Below are 15,556 nucleotides of genomic sequence, written 5' to 3'. Positions count from 1 at the left end.
CAACCACTCAACCTCAGCTGTGCCCACGCTGGACTCCACTGGAAGTGCAGGGAGATGAGAGCAAGCCTGCTCCCACCTGCCTCTCCAACCCGTCCACACTAACCCTGGGGTGATGCCGGCTTACCACCCAGACTGACACTGGGGTGTTTCTTTCCTTTTAGCCCAAGACCCACCACAAACAACCAAAGCACAACCTTTGAAACCTTAAGTCCCACGACAGCGGTTTATTATAAAGATGAACCCTCATCCTCACAACAATTTCATCGGTAGGATTTCTGGTAGCGAGCACGGGCACCAGGACCGCCAAACTTTTTGGATTCGCAGCGCCGGGGATCTGCCACCAGCAGGGTCCGGTCGTACTGGATAAGGATGTCTTTGATCTCCTTCTTGGAGGCCTCATCAACATCTGGGGGAAGGACAGTGAAAGGTGAGAGCGGTGGAAGCATCCCCCAGTCTCTGGGCTGAAGATGGGGGCTGGTCCTCAACCTGCCACCCACCCACCCATAGGAAGGAGCCGTTCTCACTCACATTTCTGGTAATAGGCCACCAGCGCCTTGGAGATGGACTGGCGGATGGCTGTGAGGGAAATACATGCACAGAAGAGTATATTAGCTTTGAGAAGGCCCAAGAACAAGGCCTGGCTCTCAGAGCCACCTGCCCATCCGTCCCCCCATACGCCCAATTCCTGGAACTCACCGTAAATCTGGGCCACGTGACCACCACCCTTCACTCGGACACGGATGTCCACCCCAGCAAATCGCTCCTTACCCAGAAGCAGAACAGGTTCCAGTAGCTGGAGAAACAGGGGACATGACAGGATTTCCTATCACAACCTGGACAGCTGACTATCTCACTGAGCACCCTACTCCTCTCTCTCCAAGTAACTGCCACCACTGACCTCAAAGCACTAGTGGGCAAGGAGATGCACGGCCAGGAGAGCAGGGAGCACTTGAAGATGGATGAGAGACTCCTGAAGGCAACCTGAGCTGGGCCCTCCTATTTCTGTCCCTCTGGGCCTCAGTGTTCCCATCTCTAGGACTGGTTCTTAAAAGTGTTAGCATTTTAACTGAACACGGCAAACCTCTACAACCACCAAAACTACTGCAAACGTTGAAAAGCCACTCATGGACCATGTCTTTTTCTGGATTTCTCCCTTGAGCTCTCCTCCCAGCCCTCTGAGCCTCCCATTTCCAAATTACAATACTACACACCCTATGCCATGCTATCCCCTTGCCGGCTCTAGATGTTTTGCAAGTGCCTGCGTGCTCCTGTTTTACCTACTCTAGGTCTCAGCTCACAGATCCCCATCATCACCTCCACCCACTCCCCAAGCCTGTCCTGATCCTTTCACCCAAGTGGAAGCATTCTCAGGGCTCTTCCATTCCAACCCAGACTACGCTGGATTAGTGTCTGGTACTGGGTCCAGTCGGCTTCCTCCAGTGGACTAGGAGCTTTATGAGGGTAGGGCCTGGGACCACCGCTCTGTACACAGGACACACAAGCAAAACTTTTGTATAACTGACAGATGGTAAGAGTAAACCACAGTACTCGATTATCTACTATGCCAAGGGATCTCAGACTCTATCCTATTAAATTCTAACTAATAAACCTACTACAGTAAAGTTATTTTCCGCACTTAAAAGTAACAATTTTACCACAACCCTACACACTGGAAACTAATGTAACACTGTGTGCCCACTACACTAAAATTAAAAAGTCAAAGGTAATAAAATAAAAGCAACATACTTTATGAAGAAACAAATGCATTTATTCACACGTTAAGCAGTTTACACTAACAACCTAATTTATCCTCACAACAGTCCTTCAAGGTAGTAAGCACCGCATTTATATAGAAGAACCCAAAAATGAAGTTACTTCCCTCGAACAATAACATATATAAAACAGGCAAAAAACAGACTCTGCTCTTTCCATTCCGAGCTCAAGAAACTGAGGCAAAAACACGCAGGGGACCACGAACCCCTTTCACAGCAAATCACAGCAAACCCAAATTCTGTTCCTGTTCTTCCAGTATTTAATTGTTGACCATCAACAGTGTCCAAACCCTACCCTTACAAAGTTTTAAGAAACCCTGACAGAAATAAATTGATTTCTGTCCTCTGAGTCTACACTCTAGCACGAAAAAAGACGTTAGATTGTGAACACAACACACGTCCCGCATTAACTTAGTGCAAGAAACCAGAATGCACCAACTCCTGTTGCCTTTCATTCCCCCAGTGAGTGGACTTCCAAAAATCCGAGTTTTTAAAGCATCTTCATTTTTTAAAAAAAGACTTTATTCATGAAAGACACACAGAGAGACAGAGACACAGGCAGAGAAACAGGCTCCGTGCAGGAAGCCCGATGTGGGACCCGATCCCAGACTCCAGGATCACGCCCAGAGCCGAAGGCAGATGGTCAACCTCTGAGCCACCCAGGTGTCCCTGAAAGCACCCTCTTTGGATGCTTTCCAAAGCAAACGTGGATATCTGCAATATCCACGTTTTTACTCTGCCCACTCAAGCTTTTATCACGGTATCTCAAACCCCCGAAAACCACTTCCCGAGGCCCCTTTTTCTCTGCCCCCAACTGTTTCTAAACATCCTCCAGCTTCCAAGGCCAATGAACTCCAGGAACCGACTTACTTAAACATCTCTTTCTAGCTAGAGGCCTCCACTCAACCCAAACGCCCCTCCCCAATCCAGCACCTTGTACTGCAGCGTGCGTGGCTCGATCATCTCCAGGGGCCGCCCGTTCACCTTGATGAGGCCGTTGCCCCGCTTGCAGTGCGCCACGGCGGTGGCCGTCTTCTGTGGAAAGCAAGGGAGCAACAGCGCAGCCACGTGAGCTTCGGCCCCAGCTCCCAAGTCCACCCCAGAACCCGCCCGTAGGCTTCGGCCGACCCCCGCCTCCCTCCGCCCCTCCCTTCGGGCACCCAGACTACCTTACGTCCGAAGACCTGCACGGACTGCAGAGGACCCTTGGACGGCATGGCTGCGACGGTAGGGAAGAGGTCTTCACCGCGCGGCGCTGCAACCGGAAAAGGAAAATGCGGGGCCGCCCCAGCCGCTTTTCAGGGTCTGCGCAGGCGCTTTGGGAGCTGCGTCGCGACGGGAGAGAGCTTGACGGCACATATTGCAGCCAGGGGGCGGGACTTCGGAATAGCGGCGGGAAGGTGGGTCCAAGGACCGGAGGAGGCGGGACCTGGGAGCGGAAGGGGCGGGGCCTGAAGTGCGCTGCGTGCAATCGCTGGAGAAGGAAGAAGACTCGCTGTTCTTCACACTCATGGTGGTCGTTGCCCACCGCCTCCACCTTTGCCTTTCGGCTCTTTAAAAATCTCCCTCCACCCAAAAACTCGAGTCTCACGGTCCTCAGAAGAGGCTCCCGTTTACCCCTCGCCACTGGCTGTCGTCCTCCCCTGCTCCGCAAATCCCCCTCCCTCGGAATCGCACCTACGGAACCCACAGCAGGAAGTCAGGCGGGATTTCCAGATTGAGGATTCAGAACCCACCTGCTCCGAGAATCCTCTCCCAGAATCTCCTTTTAGCGCCCCACGCTCAGAATCTACTTTTCACCAGAATTTCCTTCCTTTTAGAGTCTCCTCCAGACTCCCCCCTCTTCAGAGCCCTCACTCAGTTCCTCTTTCCCCGAATCTTCGTCCACTCAGGGGCCCCGGAATCTACTTATGCCCGCAATCCACCCTTCCTGGAACCTCCTCGGTAGAATCCCCTTTCACAGAATTTCTCTCCCTTTTAGAGCCCCCCTCCTTCAAAATCTACTTTTCTTAAGAATTCCCTTCCCTTCCCTTTAGAGCCTCCTCTTCCCAGCAACTGCCTCCCCTAGGATGTTCCTCCCCTAGAATTCTCCACACCTTAGAGACCCTCCCTTCATTTCTTTTTTAAAAAGATTTTATTTATTCATGAGAAAGATTTTATTCATTATAGAGAGGCACAGAGAGAGAGGCAGAGACACAGGCAGTGGGAGAAGCAGGCTCCATGCAGGGAGCCCGATGTGAGACTCGATCCCAGGACCCCAGGATCACGACCTGAGCTAAAGGCAGATGCTCAACCACTGAGCCACCTAGGTGCCCCGAGACCCTCCCTTCAGAATGCTCCCCCCTTCAGGGTCCCTACCCTAGAATCCCTCTTTCTCCAGGGACCTACTCACCAAGCTCCTCCCCACAGAATTCATCCCTAGCACCCTCCCATCCCATCTGAGGAATCTCGGGATTGAGTTGCCCTTTTACTCCCCCACACTCAGGATACTCCCTCCCCAGGCAAAAGGCTTGTCTCAGAGCTGCAGAGGGGCCACAGTTGCTTCAGTTTCTCTGGCAGCACTGAGTCAGAAGTCCAAGGTTCTTTTTTTTTTTTTTTATGATTTTATTTATTTATGAGAGACACACAGAGAGAGGCAGAGAAACAGGCTCCATCCTGGGAGCTCGACATGGGACTTGATCCCAGGTCTCCAGGATCATGCCCTGGGCTGAAGGCGGTGCTAAACTGCTGAGCCACCGGGGCTGCCCATAAGGTTCTTTTTTTTTTTTTTTTTTTTTTTTAAGATTTTATTTATGAGAGACACAGAGACACAGGCAGAGGGAGAAGCAGGCTCCCCACAAAGAGCCCGATGCGAGGCTGGATCCCGGATCCCAGGATCAGGACCTGAGCCGAAGGCAGACACCCAACCGCTGAGCCATCCAGGTGTCCCTGAAGTCCAAGGTTCAAAGGGCTGTGGTGACTCACTTTGCACCTGGAAGGTGGAGACTGGGTGGAGGTTAGTGGGCGGATCTGTGGCTGGAGGGAGAATCCTCCAGCCCAGAGTCCAGCTCCAACTAGGTGAGAGAGAGGAGAGGTGGAGGGAGGGAGCACCCAGACGCTGACTTGGGGGGACAGACAGACATACAAAGCACAAGAGAGACAGACACACATGAAGGAGAAAGACAAAGAAGGGGCCAATGGAAAAGAGGAAAAAGAAGATAGACACAGGGTCAATTACAGATGGACCCAGAAAACACAAGTGACGGCGATTCGGAGGCAGAGAGGCCAGCCCTCAGAGAATGAAGACAGACAGGTACAGGCAAGCATGGAGATTTCAAGATATTTGAAATATGGAGAAACGATGTAGGAATAGAAGTAGAAAGGAGAGCAGATCCCCAAATATGCACCTGCAAACACAGATAAAGCCTAGCAGGGGTGTTTTCCAATGAGAAGACAGGCCATGGGATTCACGTACTCACACACTCTTATGCTGCCTGATGCACCTGTTGGGGGAGGAGGGTGGGATTAGACTTCCCCAAATCCTCTAATCTCTCTGGGCTAATCCTCATTTGCTTGCTGAGTCTTTTATCTTCCTGTGTGTGTGTGTGTGGGGGGGGGTATCAGGGAGCCCTCTGACCTGGACCCTCCCTACTGTAGCATGACCATCTTCCCTGGCCTCTTGAAGAACATTCTCTGAGTATCTGTGGGTTGAGTGGAGCTGGACCAGAAGGGGTCAGGACACTTCAGTCTTCCAACTTGCTCTGTCTCTTTGCACTTCTTGCTTCCAGGACCCTGGGCTGGGACCAGAGAAAGCCTGGGTGGTGGGCAGGGTGCCCGTGTGGCCTCTCTGGACCATCCTCCTGCTGATACGGCCCTTGGGAAGCCTAGGATCACCCCTCTGTCCTCGGGAGGCTTTCTACTTCTTAATTGCCATCATGAAGATGCTGGTGAGGAGGAGGGAGGGGAGAGCCAGCAGATAGGCAGGGAGGGGGTTGGGGGGGGCATGTTTGAAGAAGGGTCCGGCTCTCCCCTCCAAGATCTGAATCTTCTCCCTGCCTCAAATTATAGGGAAACAAAAATGATGGCACTCTTTACACCCCAGATGACCTTTCGGTGAGTATTTCATTAGCTCCTTACGGGGCGTTGGAAATTTAGGGAGAATCCACTAACTCAGAATACATGTTGGCGGCAGGAGGCAGTGGGGCTGGTGTTTGGCTGTGCAGTTGCTGACCCAGCTCCCAGCCTTCAAATAGATTTTGTTTGCTGCTGTCTCCAATACCTATTTTTTTAAAAGATTTGTTTATTTATTTGAGAGAGAGAGAGAGAGAGCACACTTGCAGATGCATGTGAGCAGTGGGGAGGGACAGAGGGAGAGGGAGAGAATCCCAAGCAGACTCCCTCACTTAGTGGGGAGCCTGATGTAGAGCTTGATCCCATGAAACTGAGATCAGGACCCCAGCCAAAACCAAGAGTTGGGACGCCTAACTGACTGAGCCACCCAGGTGCCCTGTGCCATCTCCCAACACCTAGAACATAGGTGGCACATAGCAACAAATGATGATGGTGGTGGTGATGGTTAAATAGTGCTCCATCTGCCAGGCATTGGTCTAAATGGTTTAAGTATATGAGCTTGTTTACTCTTCACACTGACCGGGATCCCTGGGTGGCTCAGCAGTTTAGCGTCTGCCTTTGGCCCAGGGCGTGACCCTGGAGTTGCAGGATCGAGACCCACGTTGGGCTCCCAGCATGGAGCCTGCTTCTCCCTCTGGCTGTGTCTCTGCCTCTCTCTGTGTGTGTCTTTCATGAATAAATAAATAAAAATCTTAAAAAAAAAAAAAAACTCTTCACACTGACCCTATGAGGTAGAGAGGTCCACCGTATATGGATGTGAAGAACATACACCACACAAGGATCCCACATCAATTAGGGCAGTATTCACATCCAGGATATATTCATCAATTTCTGGTAGATAGCAGTAATGTATTTTGTTCTAACAAAATCAACACTTTAAAGTAATTTAAGAAAGAAGTGTCATTTTCTAGGTATAGGTTTGCATTAGCCCTGAAGGTAGGAATTATTCAGAACTCTGTTTCACAGATTAGAAAACTGAGGGCCAAAGAGGTGAAGGGGCTTATCCCAGGCCATAATTCAGAATCCCTGGGGTTGGGATTTTGGGATCAGACCCTTGCCCAGAGACACCAAGTCACTCTGTCCCCACAGGTGTGTCCTGCTGAGACTCTGGGGTGCTTCCGGCTGGAGCTGTCTGTGATCCAGTTCGAAGAGGGCCCATCCTTGGGGATTGCAGTGTTCCGGCTACAGCGTCTGCTGGATGCCCTGGGGTCTCGGCTGTGGGTGACTGGCCAGGGCCCTTGTCCACCCTGCGAAGGACATCCTCAGAGACCTGTCCCTCTCTTTCTGTTGAAACTCTTAGAGTTATTACAGGGGGCTTGTGCTCAGCACCTGCCCTCAGCATGAGCCTGGGAAGACACAGACTCCCTGGTACTGCTGGAGAGGCTGGGTGGAGAGAGGGAGAGAGGACTTGGGTTTCTAGCCCCAGTTCCCAGTCTTAAGCCTTCTTCTAGGCCAGAGGACCCCATCTGGAGCCCAAGGAGCCAAGGGGGAGAGGAGAGAAGGAAAATAAGATCTGAAACCTGAAGTCTCTGACCTCCTGGGATGGGGGTGGGTAGATAAATCGGCTCTCACCTGCCTCTGCTTTCCCTCTCAGATACTCCCTCCTCTCTCCTCTTCTGGTTAAGGACAGAATTGCACAGATGTCTTCTAACCTAATCCCACCCCTAGAGGACAGACAGAGAGAGGCTTGTGCCTGAATACAAATAATTACCACCTGGAGAGCTTTGAAATAATACTGATGGCAGGGCCCCAACCCAGAGATTTTGATAATTGGTCTCTGGTGGATCCTGAACATCCATAGTTTTAAAATCAACTTCATTGAGGTGTAGTTTATGTACAGTAAAAAGCATACATTTCAAGTAGACATTTCATTGAGTTTGGACAAATGTATACACACAGCCACATTTCCATCACCCCCAAAGCATCCTTCATGCCCCTTCCCAGTTAATCTTCACCTCCAGTCGTAGACACCCACCAGTCTGCTTTCTCTCTGGATTAATTTTGCTTTCTCTAGGGTTTCATATGAATGGAATTGTACTATGTATATATATTTACATATATTCTAGTGTCTGGTTTCTTTCATTCAGCATGTTTTTGAGATGCATTCATGTACCAACCAGCAATTTGTTACTATTCCATTGTATAGATGCACCCCAATTTGTTTATCCACTCTCCTCATGATGGATATTGGGCTGTTTCCACTTTGGGGCTATTGTGCATCGCTCTCTACTTGCATCTTATGTACCACTGGGGCTGAGGGTTGAGAACACCTGACACACAAAGGAAGAACTTTCTATGGGGAGAAAATTACTGTTTCCTGGAGTAAATGTCTTTTTGCAGCAAGGTCAATAAGCATTTTATATGTAGAATCCTATTTTGAAGGGCTGCTGTTTAAAGGAACCGAGCTTGGGGGACAGTTGGGTGGCTCAGCGGTTGGGCATCTGCCTTTGGCTCAGGGCGTGATCCTGGGGTCCCCGGATCAAGTCCCACATACAGCTCCCTGCATGGAACCTGCTACTCCCTCTGCCTGTGTCTCTGTGTCTCTTGTGAATGAATAAAATCTTAAAATATAAATAAATAAATAAATAAATAAATAAATAAATAAATAAATAAATACAAACGAGCTTGGGATGCTTGGGTGGCTCAGGGGTTGAATTTCTGCCTTGGACTCAGGGTGTGATCCTAGGGTCCTAGGATGGAGTCCTACATCAAGCTCCCTGTGGGTAGCCTGCTTCTCTCTCGGCCTATGTCTCTGCCTCTCTCTGTGCCTCTCATGAATAAATATATATACAAATAAATAAATCTTTAAAAAATGAATAAAGGTGAACACACCTGGGTGGCCCAGCAATTGAGTGTCTGCCTTCGGCCCAAGGCGCAATCCTGGAATTCTGGGATGGAGTCCCACATCGGGCTCCCTGAATGGAGCCTGCTTCTCTCTCTGTGTCTCTGCCTCTCTCTCTTTCTCTCATGAATAAATAAATAAAATCTTTTAAAAAATGAATACACGAACCAATTTTACAGAAAGGAAAACATAGAGTGACCAGCCCCTCCCCAGTTTATATTGGTTTCAGTCTGGGATTGTTGGATCAGGGAGTGTATATTCATTCCCTGGTAGCTGTCTTGTGAGCCAGTTGGTGGCCAAACCACGTATTACCCTGTACTAGGTGCATATTAAAATTTTGTAAATTGAATCCAGGTGTCTCAATGCTTATGCAAGAAATTTTAGCAATTTTTAAAAAGATTTTATTTATTCATGATAGACAGAGAGAGGAGAGAGAGAGGCAGAGACACAGGGAGAGGGAGAAGGCGGCTCCGTGCCAGGAGCCTGACGCGGGACTCAATCCTGAGAACTCCAGGATCGCATCCTGGGCCTAAGGCAGGCGAGAAACCGCTGAGCCACCCAGCAATGTGTTTTAAAAGTTTGATTTTTTTCCCCTTCATCAGATTAATTTTTCTTCTCTCTCATCGCCTGGTCCTCTTTGCCACCTGTCAGACAAATAATTACTAATATGTAAATTCCCGTTGATTTAAACTTAGGGATTTGTAAAGGAAAGCAAGGGTTTTTAAGCGTCACCCACACTTGGGGAGGAGTCTTAGGTCTGCCATTGCGCAGTTAGTTTATTTTTCTGAGCTTCAGTTTTCTTGTCGGCAAAATGGGGGTACTTACCTTCTAGGAATCTTTTAGAGGATCTAGGGAATAAAGCCTGATTTATCTGCTAATTCATTATTATTTAGTCATTCCCTGACTCCTCGCGGCTTGGCACACCACATCAGTTAAGTACAAGCTCGAGCTCCTGGTTGGAAATGCCCAACGGAGAAGGGGAGGAGTCTTTGACACTCCCAAGATGTCGACTCCATGCTCTACGTTAAGCAGACCTGCCACTTTCAAGATGGCGCCCAGGAAGTGCGTCACCGGAGACGAGCTCCGGAATCTCGCGTTAGGCGAGGCCAACGGGTAAGTTCTCGCGAGAGGGCACGTCAGTCCCAGCCGGGCGTCGTGTGAACAGCTGCTGGTACCGAAGGCTGAGGTGGAACCGGAGCGGTGAGGGGTGGGTCGGTCGCCGAGGTGGCAGCACCCAGGGTCGCCGGGGTCCAGGGAGGCTTAGAGCCCGGATTCGGGGACTCGGAAGGTGTACCAGGTGGCTTAGGGATAGCCTTTCGAGACCACGGTTGCCAGAACGAGGCTGCCGGAAGTGCGCTAAGGGATTTCTCTTCTCCCCGGGAACTGGCGGGGAAACTGAGGCTGGGGTGGGGCCGTTGTTTGGGGGACGCACTGAGGCCGCCGTCTTTTCCTGCAAGAGCAGAAGATGTCGGACAGCGAGGACAGCAACTTCTCCGAGGAGGAGGATAGTGAGCACAGCAGTGACGGCGAGGAGGCCGAGGTGTGTGGCTGGGACTTGGTGGGGAGGCATCGTGCCTGGGGCAGGACCAGGGCAGAAGGGCCCCTGTGGGAGCTCGGAGGACATCAAAACGAGCTCTGGCCTCTGGCAGCTTCCAGCTTGCTGGTAGTGATAGAGAAGTAGGCAAGCCTAAGTCCAGCAGAGGGATGGGTGCGCGAAGCCAGGGATGCGCTAGGTACAGTGAAATAACAGGACCCCGCAGAGAGCAAGCACTCCCTGTTCGCTTCTATTTTGGGGTGTGCATTTCATTTCAGAAATATATTTTTAGTGCCTACACAATTCTTTGCCCTGGGCCGGCACCAATAAACAAAACAGATTTTGAAAGTTCTTTGCTCCTTGTTTCTAAGTAAACATAACTAATAAGTTTATCGTTTAGTAAGGCAGAGGGTACCCTGGAGAAAAGTAGCGAAGGGGAATAGGAAGTCTTGGTCAGTTTTAAGTAAGGTGAGCCTGAGAGGGTGATGTTTGAAAAAAGACATGTTGGAGGTGAGGGAGTGAGCCATGTGTAGAAGTTAAAAGTGTTGCAGTAAGGGGGGCAGCACGTGCAGAGTTGGGAGCGTGGGCCTGCGTGTTCAAGAAGTAGCAAGGAGAGCGTGTGCCGCAAAGAAGTAGCAGGAGCCAGATCATATAGGATCTTGAAGGTTCTGCTGAGGAATTTGTTCTGGTTGAGTGGGACAGAGCCGTGAGAAAGGTTTTGAGCAAAGAAGGGGTGTGATCTCATGTTTTGAAAGGATTACTCTGGCTTTGGCTCTATTTGGTTCATCTGATTTTAAATATTCTGCTGTTGCCTATTTTCCTCTTTTGTTTACTTCTGGCTTTTTCGCTGATTAAATAAATGTTTGAGCAGCTACTCCTGTGTTCCAGATTCTTCCTTAGGTGTTGAAGAGAGTGGAGCCAGGCAAATTTTCTTTTAGAGTTTAGACTTAGTAGGCAACAGTTGCAAACTAACAAAGAGATGACTTGATGATTATAAATGTTTCTTTTAACCTCCAGAAAGGTAAATCAGGTTTTTTTGTTTGTTTTTGTTTTGGTTTTTTTAGATTTTATATATTTATTCATGAGAGAGCGAGGCAGAGGGAGAAGCAGCTCCATGCAGGGAGCCTGACTTGGGACTTGATCCCCGGTCTCCAGGATCAGGCCCTGGACTGAAGGCAGCGCTAAACCGCTGAGCCACCTGGGCTGCCTCTAAATCATTTTTAAAGTTAGTTGCCAACACTTGTAAGGACTATTTCATGTAAAAGTCATGATTTTCTGCTTTTCTGGGAAAGTGAGAGGAACCAGCAACATGAGGCCCAGGACTGTTCTACCCAGCAGCTCTTTTTTTTTTTTTTTTTTTTTAAGATTTATTTATTTATTCATTCAGAGAGAGTGAGAGAGAGGCAGAGACACAGGCAGAGGGAGAAGCAGGCTCCATGCAGGAAGCCCGATGTGGGACTCGATCCCGGGTCTCCAGGATCACACCCCGGGCTGCAAGCGGCGCCAAACCCCTGCGCCACCAGGGCTGCCCCCCAGCAGTTCTTGGCTTAAGAAGTGTCAGCCTGCTGTAGAATGGGGAATTTTCTCCCATTTCCTGGTATATATCAGTTGCCATTTATCATCATACCTGCCTTGTGGTGGATTTAAGTAAACACTTCATATACTTGTGTCCTAGGAAACATCAGGTAGAGAGTGCCATGGATTTCCTTTGACCTGCTCCACTTACTTTTGTTCTTTTCTTACTCTCTGTAGGTATTTGATTGTCAATCCTTGTGCTCTCTGGGGAATCCTCAGCCTCCAGTGAAGAGTTGAAGGAATTGGGAAGCCATCGTCAGGGTGGGGCAAAGTGGGAGGATGCTAGGAAGGGCTTTTGCTTCAAGCAGCACTGGGTTCTTGGTTTCTCTGACTCATGGCTTCAAGACACTGTTTGTGGTTAGATCCTGGTGGTAATAAGAAAACGATCCCTGGTCCTTTTCCTGGCTGGGGCATCTGGTTTGCTGTGTCCAGATCTCACTTCCCAACACCACACCAGGCTCTTGACTCACCTGCTGGCTTGTCAGCTATCACCAGATGAGGCAGGAGGACAGTGAAAGGCCAGCCAGAGATAGGACTGGATAGGCTTTTTGGACAGCCAAATGTTAGCATGGTCTTTGAAGGACCAGGCCTTGTGGAACAAAGAAGGTAGGGATGGCAGACGATGAGCCAGTGCTGAGGGGAATGAGCCGTTTCACCATTCTCAGTCCCAGTAATCTGCTCATTCATTCGATGAACATGTGTTACTAGTATTGCTGTCATGGTGGGTCCCAGGCTCCTTCATGGAGCTCTCTGTCCTGGGGTAGAGATAATTGTACAAACAGATGGTTACTTCAGGGGATTGTGAGGATGCCCAGCGTAAGAGCATGTTCAAGCTTCAGGATAACACAAAGATAGTAATGGGAGCTCTCTCCTCAGTGATTGGGGAGCCAGGTTTGAAGAGAAGGTTTTGCTGGGACTGAGCCAGGAGAATGGTGACAAGGTTCCTTGAAATCAAGCTGTGGTCCTGTTGTAGTTTGAGTTGTTAAAAAGTGGGACATTGTAAAAAAAAAAAAAAAAAAAAAAAAAAAGTGGGACATTGTGAACTAGTCAGGAATATGTATGAAACAAATATTTCAGTTGCTTCAGTTCCTATCCCTGGACTGGGTGATGTTAGAAACCTAGCAATGCCTAAGGTAGCCTGGGCCCTGCTCTTAGGGAGCTTACAGTGGTACAAGGCTGTGATGGAGGAAGCTCAGAGGATATGCCTGACTTTGCTGGGGATGGGGGGTAGCATGACTTCCTGAAAAGGGGGGTATTTTGATTGAAATATGAGTAAGAGTCAAAGGAGAATAGCTTTTTTTGCAGAGGACCAGCATGTGCAATGGATAGTACAGAGAGCATGGTATGAGTAGTTCAGTATGGCTGGGACCTAGCATTTGGGTGAGTGGGGAGCCTAAAGAGGCAGGATGAGAAGGAGAGGCAGTGGGCAGAGTGTGTGCTTCTAGTCTAGGCTGCTAGGGAGCTAGTTCTTTACCTGAGGGCAGTGGGAAACCATGGCCATGTTGTTTCAAGCAGGGAACCAAATGACCCATTTTTGTGTTGATCATATTTAGTTTCCCAAGACTATAGGTTACATTCCAGGTAGGGGTTGATGAGAGGTGGTTTTAGGTGGGATAAGAACAAGACCTCAAGCCTCATTGAGTCATCATGAAGTTATTTCCTGTATAAGTTGCATGTCCTGTCTTTTGGTTGGGTCACAGAGAAAGTTTCATTTTGGTGCTACTGTGCCTTGAACACTTATAATAAGAGCTTGTCTCCAAGTTTATTAGGCGAACAGGTTTTTGGCTTAGACCCTGCAGCAGGCAATAGTATCATACTAGTGCTTAATAACATTGTTTTGCTTTTATCTTTATGGTTACTTTTTGCTTATAACAAGTTAACTTTATTTATTTTTAAAGACTTTATTTATTTACTCATGAGAGACAGAGAGAGAGGCAGAGATATGAGCAGAGAGAGAAGCAGGCTCCATTTAGGGAGCCTGATGTGAGACTCGATCCCACGGGACTCCAAGATCACACCTTGGGCCAAAAGCAAGACACTCAACCACTGAGCCACCCATGTCTTGTCCCATGACAAGTTAACTTTAAAAACATTTTTACTGGGATCCCTGGGTGGCACAGCGGTTTGGCGCCTGCCTTTGGCCCAGGGCGCGATCCTGGAGACCCGGGATCGAATCCCACATCAGGCTCCCGGTGCATGGAGCCTGCTTCTCCCTCCGCCTGTGTCTCTGCCTCTCTCTCTCTCTCTGTGACTATCATAAATAAAAAAAAAAATTGGGATCCCTGGGTGGCGCAGCGGTTTGGCGCCTGCCTTTGGCCCAGGGCGCGATCCTGGAGATCCGGGATCGAATCCCACGTCAGGCTCCCGGTGCATGGAGCCTGCTTCTCCCTCTGCCTGTGTCTCTGCCTCTCTCTCTCTCTCACTGTGTTCCTATCATAAATAAATAAAAATTAAAAAATAAATAAATAAATAAAAAATAAAAAAAAAAAACATTTTTACTTGTGAAATATTTCAAAATATGGAAAAGTTTTTCTGTTAAGTTAAATGAAAATTGGAGTGAATTTAAAGAAAATAGCAGATAAATGGGTTGTACTGATGTGAACTTGGCAAGAAGGCATGAAGTTAATGAGGAAAAGATTGAAGTTGGCAAACACTGCTTTGTGTGGATCATCTCCTTTTGTGACTGGTACAGAAAGAGGGCTTAGAGGCCAAGAGACCAGAAAAGAGGCTGGGCAAGGGGCTGGGTTTTGTTTAGTTTTAAAGATTTTATTTATTTATTCATGAGAGACACAGGGAGAAGCAGAGACACAGGCAGAGGGAGAAGCAGGCTCCATTCCACGCAGGGAGCCTGATGTGGGACTTGATTCCAGGACTCCAGGATTACGCCCTGAGCTGAAGGCAGGTGCTCAACCACAGAGCCACCCAGGCGTCCCAAGGGGCTGGGTTTTAGAGGGCAGCGTTCTGGCTTATGCTGGGGGATATGGGGATGGGGAAGAAGGGACAGATTGGAGGGATAATGTTCCAAAAGCAGGAAGGTCAAGAGTTTGGTGCCTCCTGGAAGCTAGAGGGAGTCAGCAGAAACCTAGGGGAGGACATTGAAGTCAGTGTAGGACATGGTGTGTGTGTGCTCGGAGGACCTCTCGGGGAGGCATCTGTGGAGGCTGCTGACACATGGGGGCCTCTAGTTCTGGAAGAAAGTGGGGAACCGAAAACAGATGGGGCATCACCTGCAGAGACTGAAGGCGAGACTATGGAAGGTAAAGTGGCCGAGGGGGAGAGTGTCTGCAGGCAGAAGCAGAGTGGGCCCCCTGCTGAACCCTGGGGACTGAAGCCAGTACTTGAGGGTTGAACAGAGGAGGAGGGGCTTGCAGAAGATCAGCCAGAGAGGTTGGAGAAAAGCCAGGGGGATGTGATGTGACAGATGCCAAGGGAAGAGCTTTTCCTTAGGGAGGATCAGTGGTGTGAGGTGTTTTGTAGCTGAGGAGTAAAGATTGTGCATAGAATTAGCAACAAGAGGGCAGCCCCGGTGGTGGCCCAGCGGTTTAGCAATGCCTTCATCCTGGGGTGTGATCCTGGAGACCAGGGATCGAGTCCCACATTGGGCTGGCTCCCTGCGTGGAGCCTGCTTCTCCCTCTGCCTGTGTCTCTGCCTCCCTCTCTCTCTGTATCTCTCATGAATAAATAAGTAAAATCTTAAAAGAAAAAAAAAAAGAATTAGCAACA

At 49.2% G+C, this 15,556-nt stretch overlaps 3 protein-coding genes and 1 long non-coding RNA gene across 6 annotated transcripts in view; 2 read left to right on the top strand and 2 right to left on the bottom strand.

Moving 5' to 3' along the window:
- Window positions 1-142: 142 nt before the first annotated feature.
- On the bottom strand, window positions 143-3,102 carry RPS16 (ribosomal protein S16). Of its 2 annotated transcripts, none has more exons than XM_041742514.1 (5): window positions 2,942-3,102; window positions 2,706-2,807; window positions 659-793; window positions 529-612; window positions 143-406 (listed from the first exon to the last, which is right to left on the bottom strand). In XM_041742514.1, exons 1-5 carry the CDS (start codon window positions 2,987-2,989, stop codon window positions 158-160), a joined length of 618 nt encoding a protein of 205 aa, XP_041598448.1. In that variant the 5' UTR covers window positions 2,990-3,102; the 3' UTR covers window positions 143-157. The 2 variants fall into 2 exon arrangements, with proteins under 2 accessions (XP_041598448.1, XP_041598447.1); XM_041742513.1 differs by having other exon boundaries at window positions 196-406; window positions 529-576; window positions 697-793.
- A 1,693-nt stretch (window positions 3,103-4,795) lies between these two features.
- On the top strand, window positions 4,796-8,414 carry LOC121483980. The gene is made up of 4 exons (XM_041742512.1): window positions 4,796-5,064; window positions 5,540-5,698; window positions 5,820-5,864; window positions 6,972-8,414. Exons 1-4 carry the CDS (start codon window positions 4,921-4,923, stop codon window positions 7,224-7,226), a joined length of 603 nt encoding a protein of 200 aa, XP_041598446.1. The 5' UTR covers window positions 4,796-4,920; the 3' UTR covers window positions 7,227-8,414.
- Window positions 8,415-9,315: 901 nt separating this feature from the next.
- On the bottom strand, window positions 9,316-9,729 carry LOC121483982. The gene is made up of 2 exons (XR_005985906.1): window positions 9,550-9,729; window positions 9,316-9,368 (listed from the first exon to the last, which is right to left on the bottom strand). It is a non-coding gene; the product is annotated as an uncharacterized LOC121483982 (long non-coding RNA).
- A 120-nt stretch (window positions 9,730-9,849) lies between these two features.
- SUPT5H (SPT5 homolog, DSIF elongation factor subunit) overlaps window positions 9,850-15,556 on the top strand; it is a 29,332-nt gene continuing 23,625 nt past the window's right edge. Inside the window, exons 1-2 of one of the 2 annotated variants that reach the window (XM_041742510.1) lie at window positions 9,850-9,924; window positions 10,187-10,264. In XM_041742510.1, the coding sequence (XP_041598444.1) occupies window positions 10,190-10,264 (75 nt within the window). In that variant the 5' untranslated portion in view covers window positions 9,850-9,924; window positions 10,187-10,189. Of the gene's footprint in view, window positions 9,932-10,186; window positions 10,265-15,556 lie in introns of both variants that reach the window. The other variant, XM_041742511.1, reaches the window with a different exon arrangement.

This window comes from Vulpes lagopus, chromosome 2 (assembly GCF_018345385.1).
Source record: "Vulpes lagopus strain Blue_001 chromosome 2, ASM1834538v1, whole genome shotgun sequence".
Classification (NCBI taxonomy): Eukaryota; Metazoa; Chordata; class Mammalia; order Carnivora; family Canidae; genus Vulpes; species Vulpes lagopus.
Note: the sequence above shows the minus strand (reverse complement) of the source record. Positions and strands in the feature narration are given on the sequence as shown.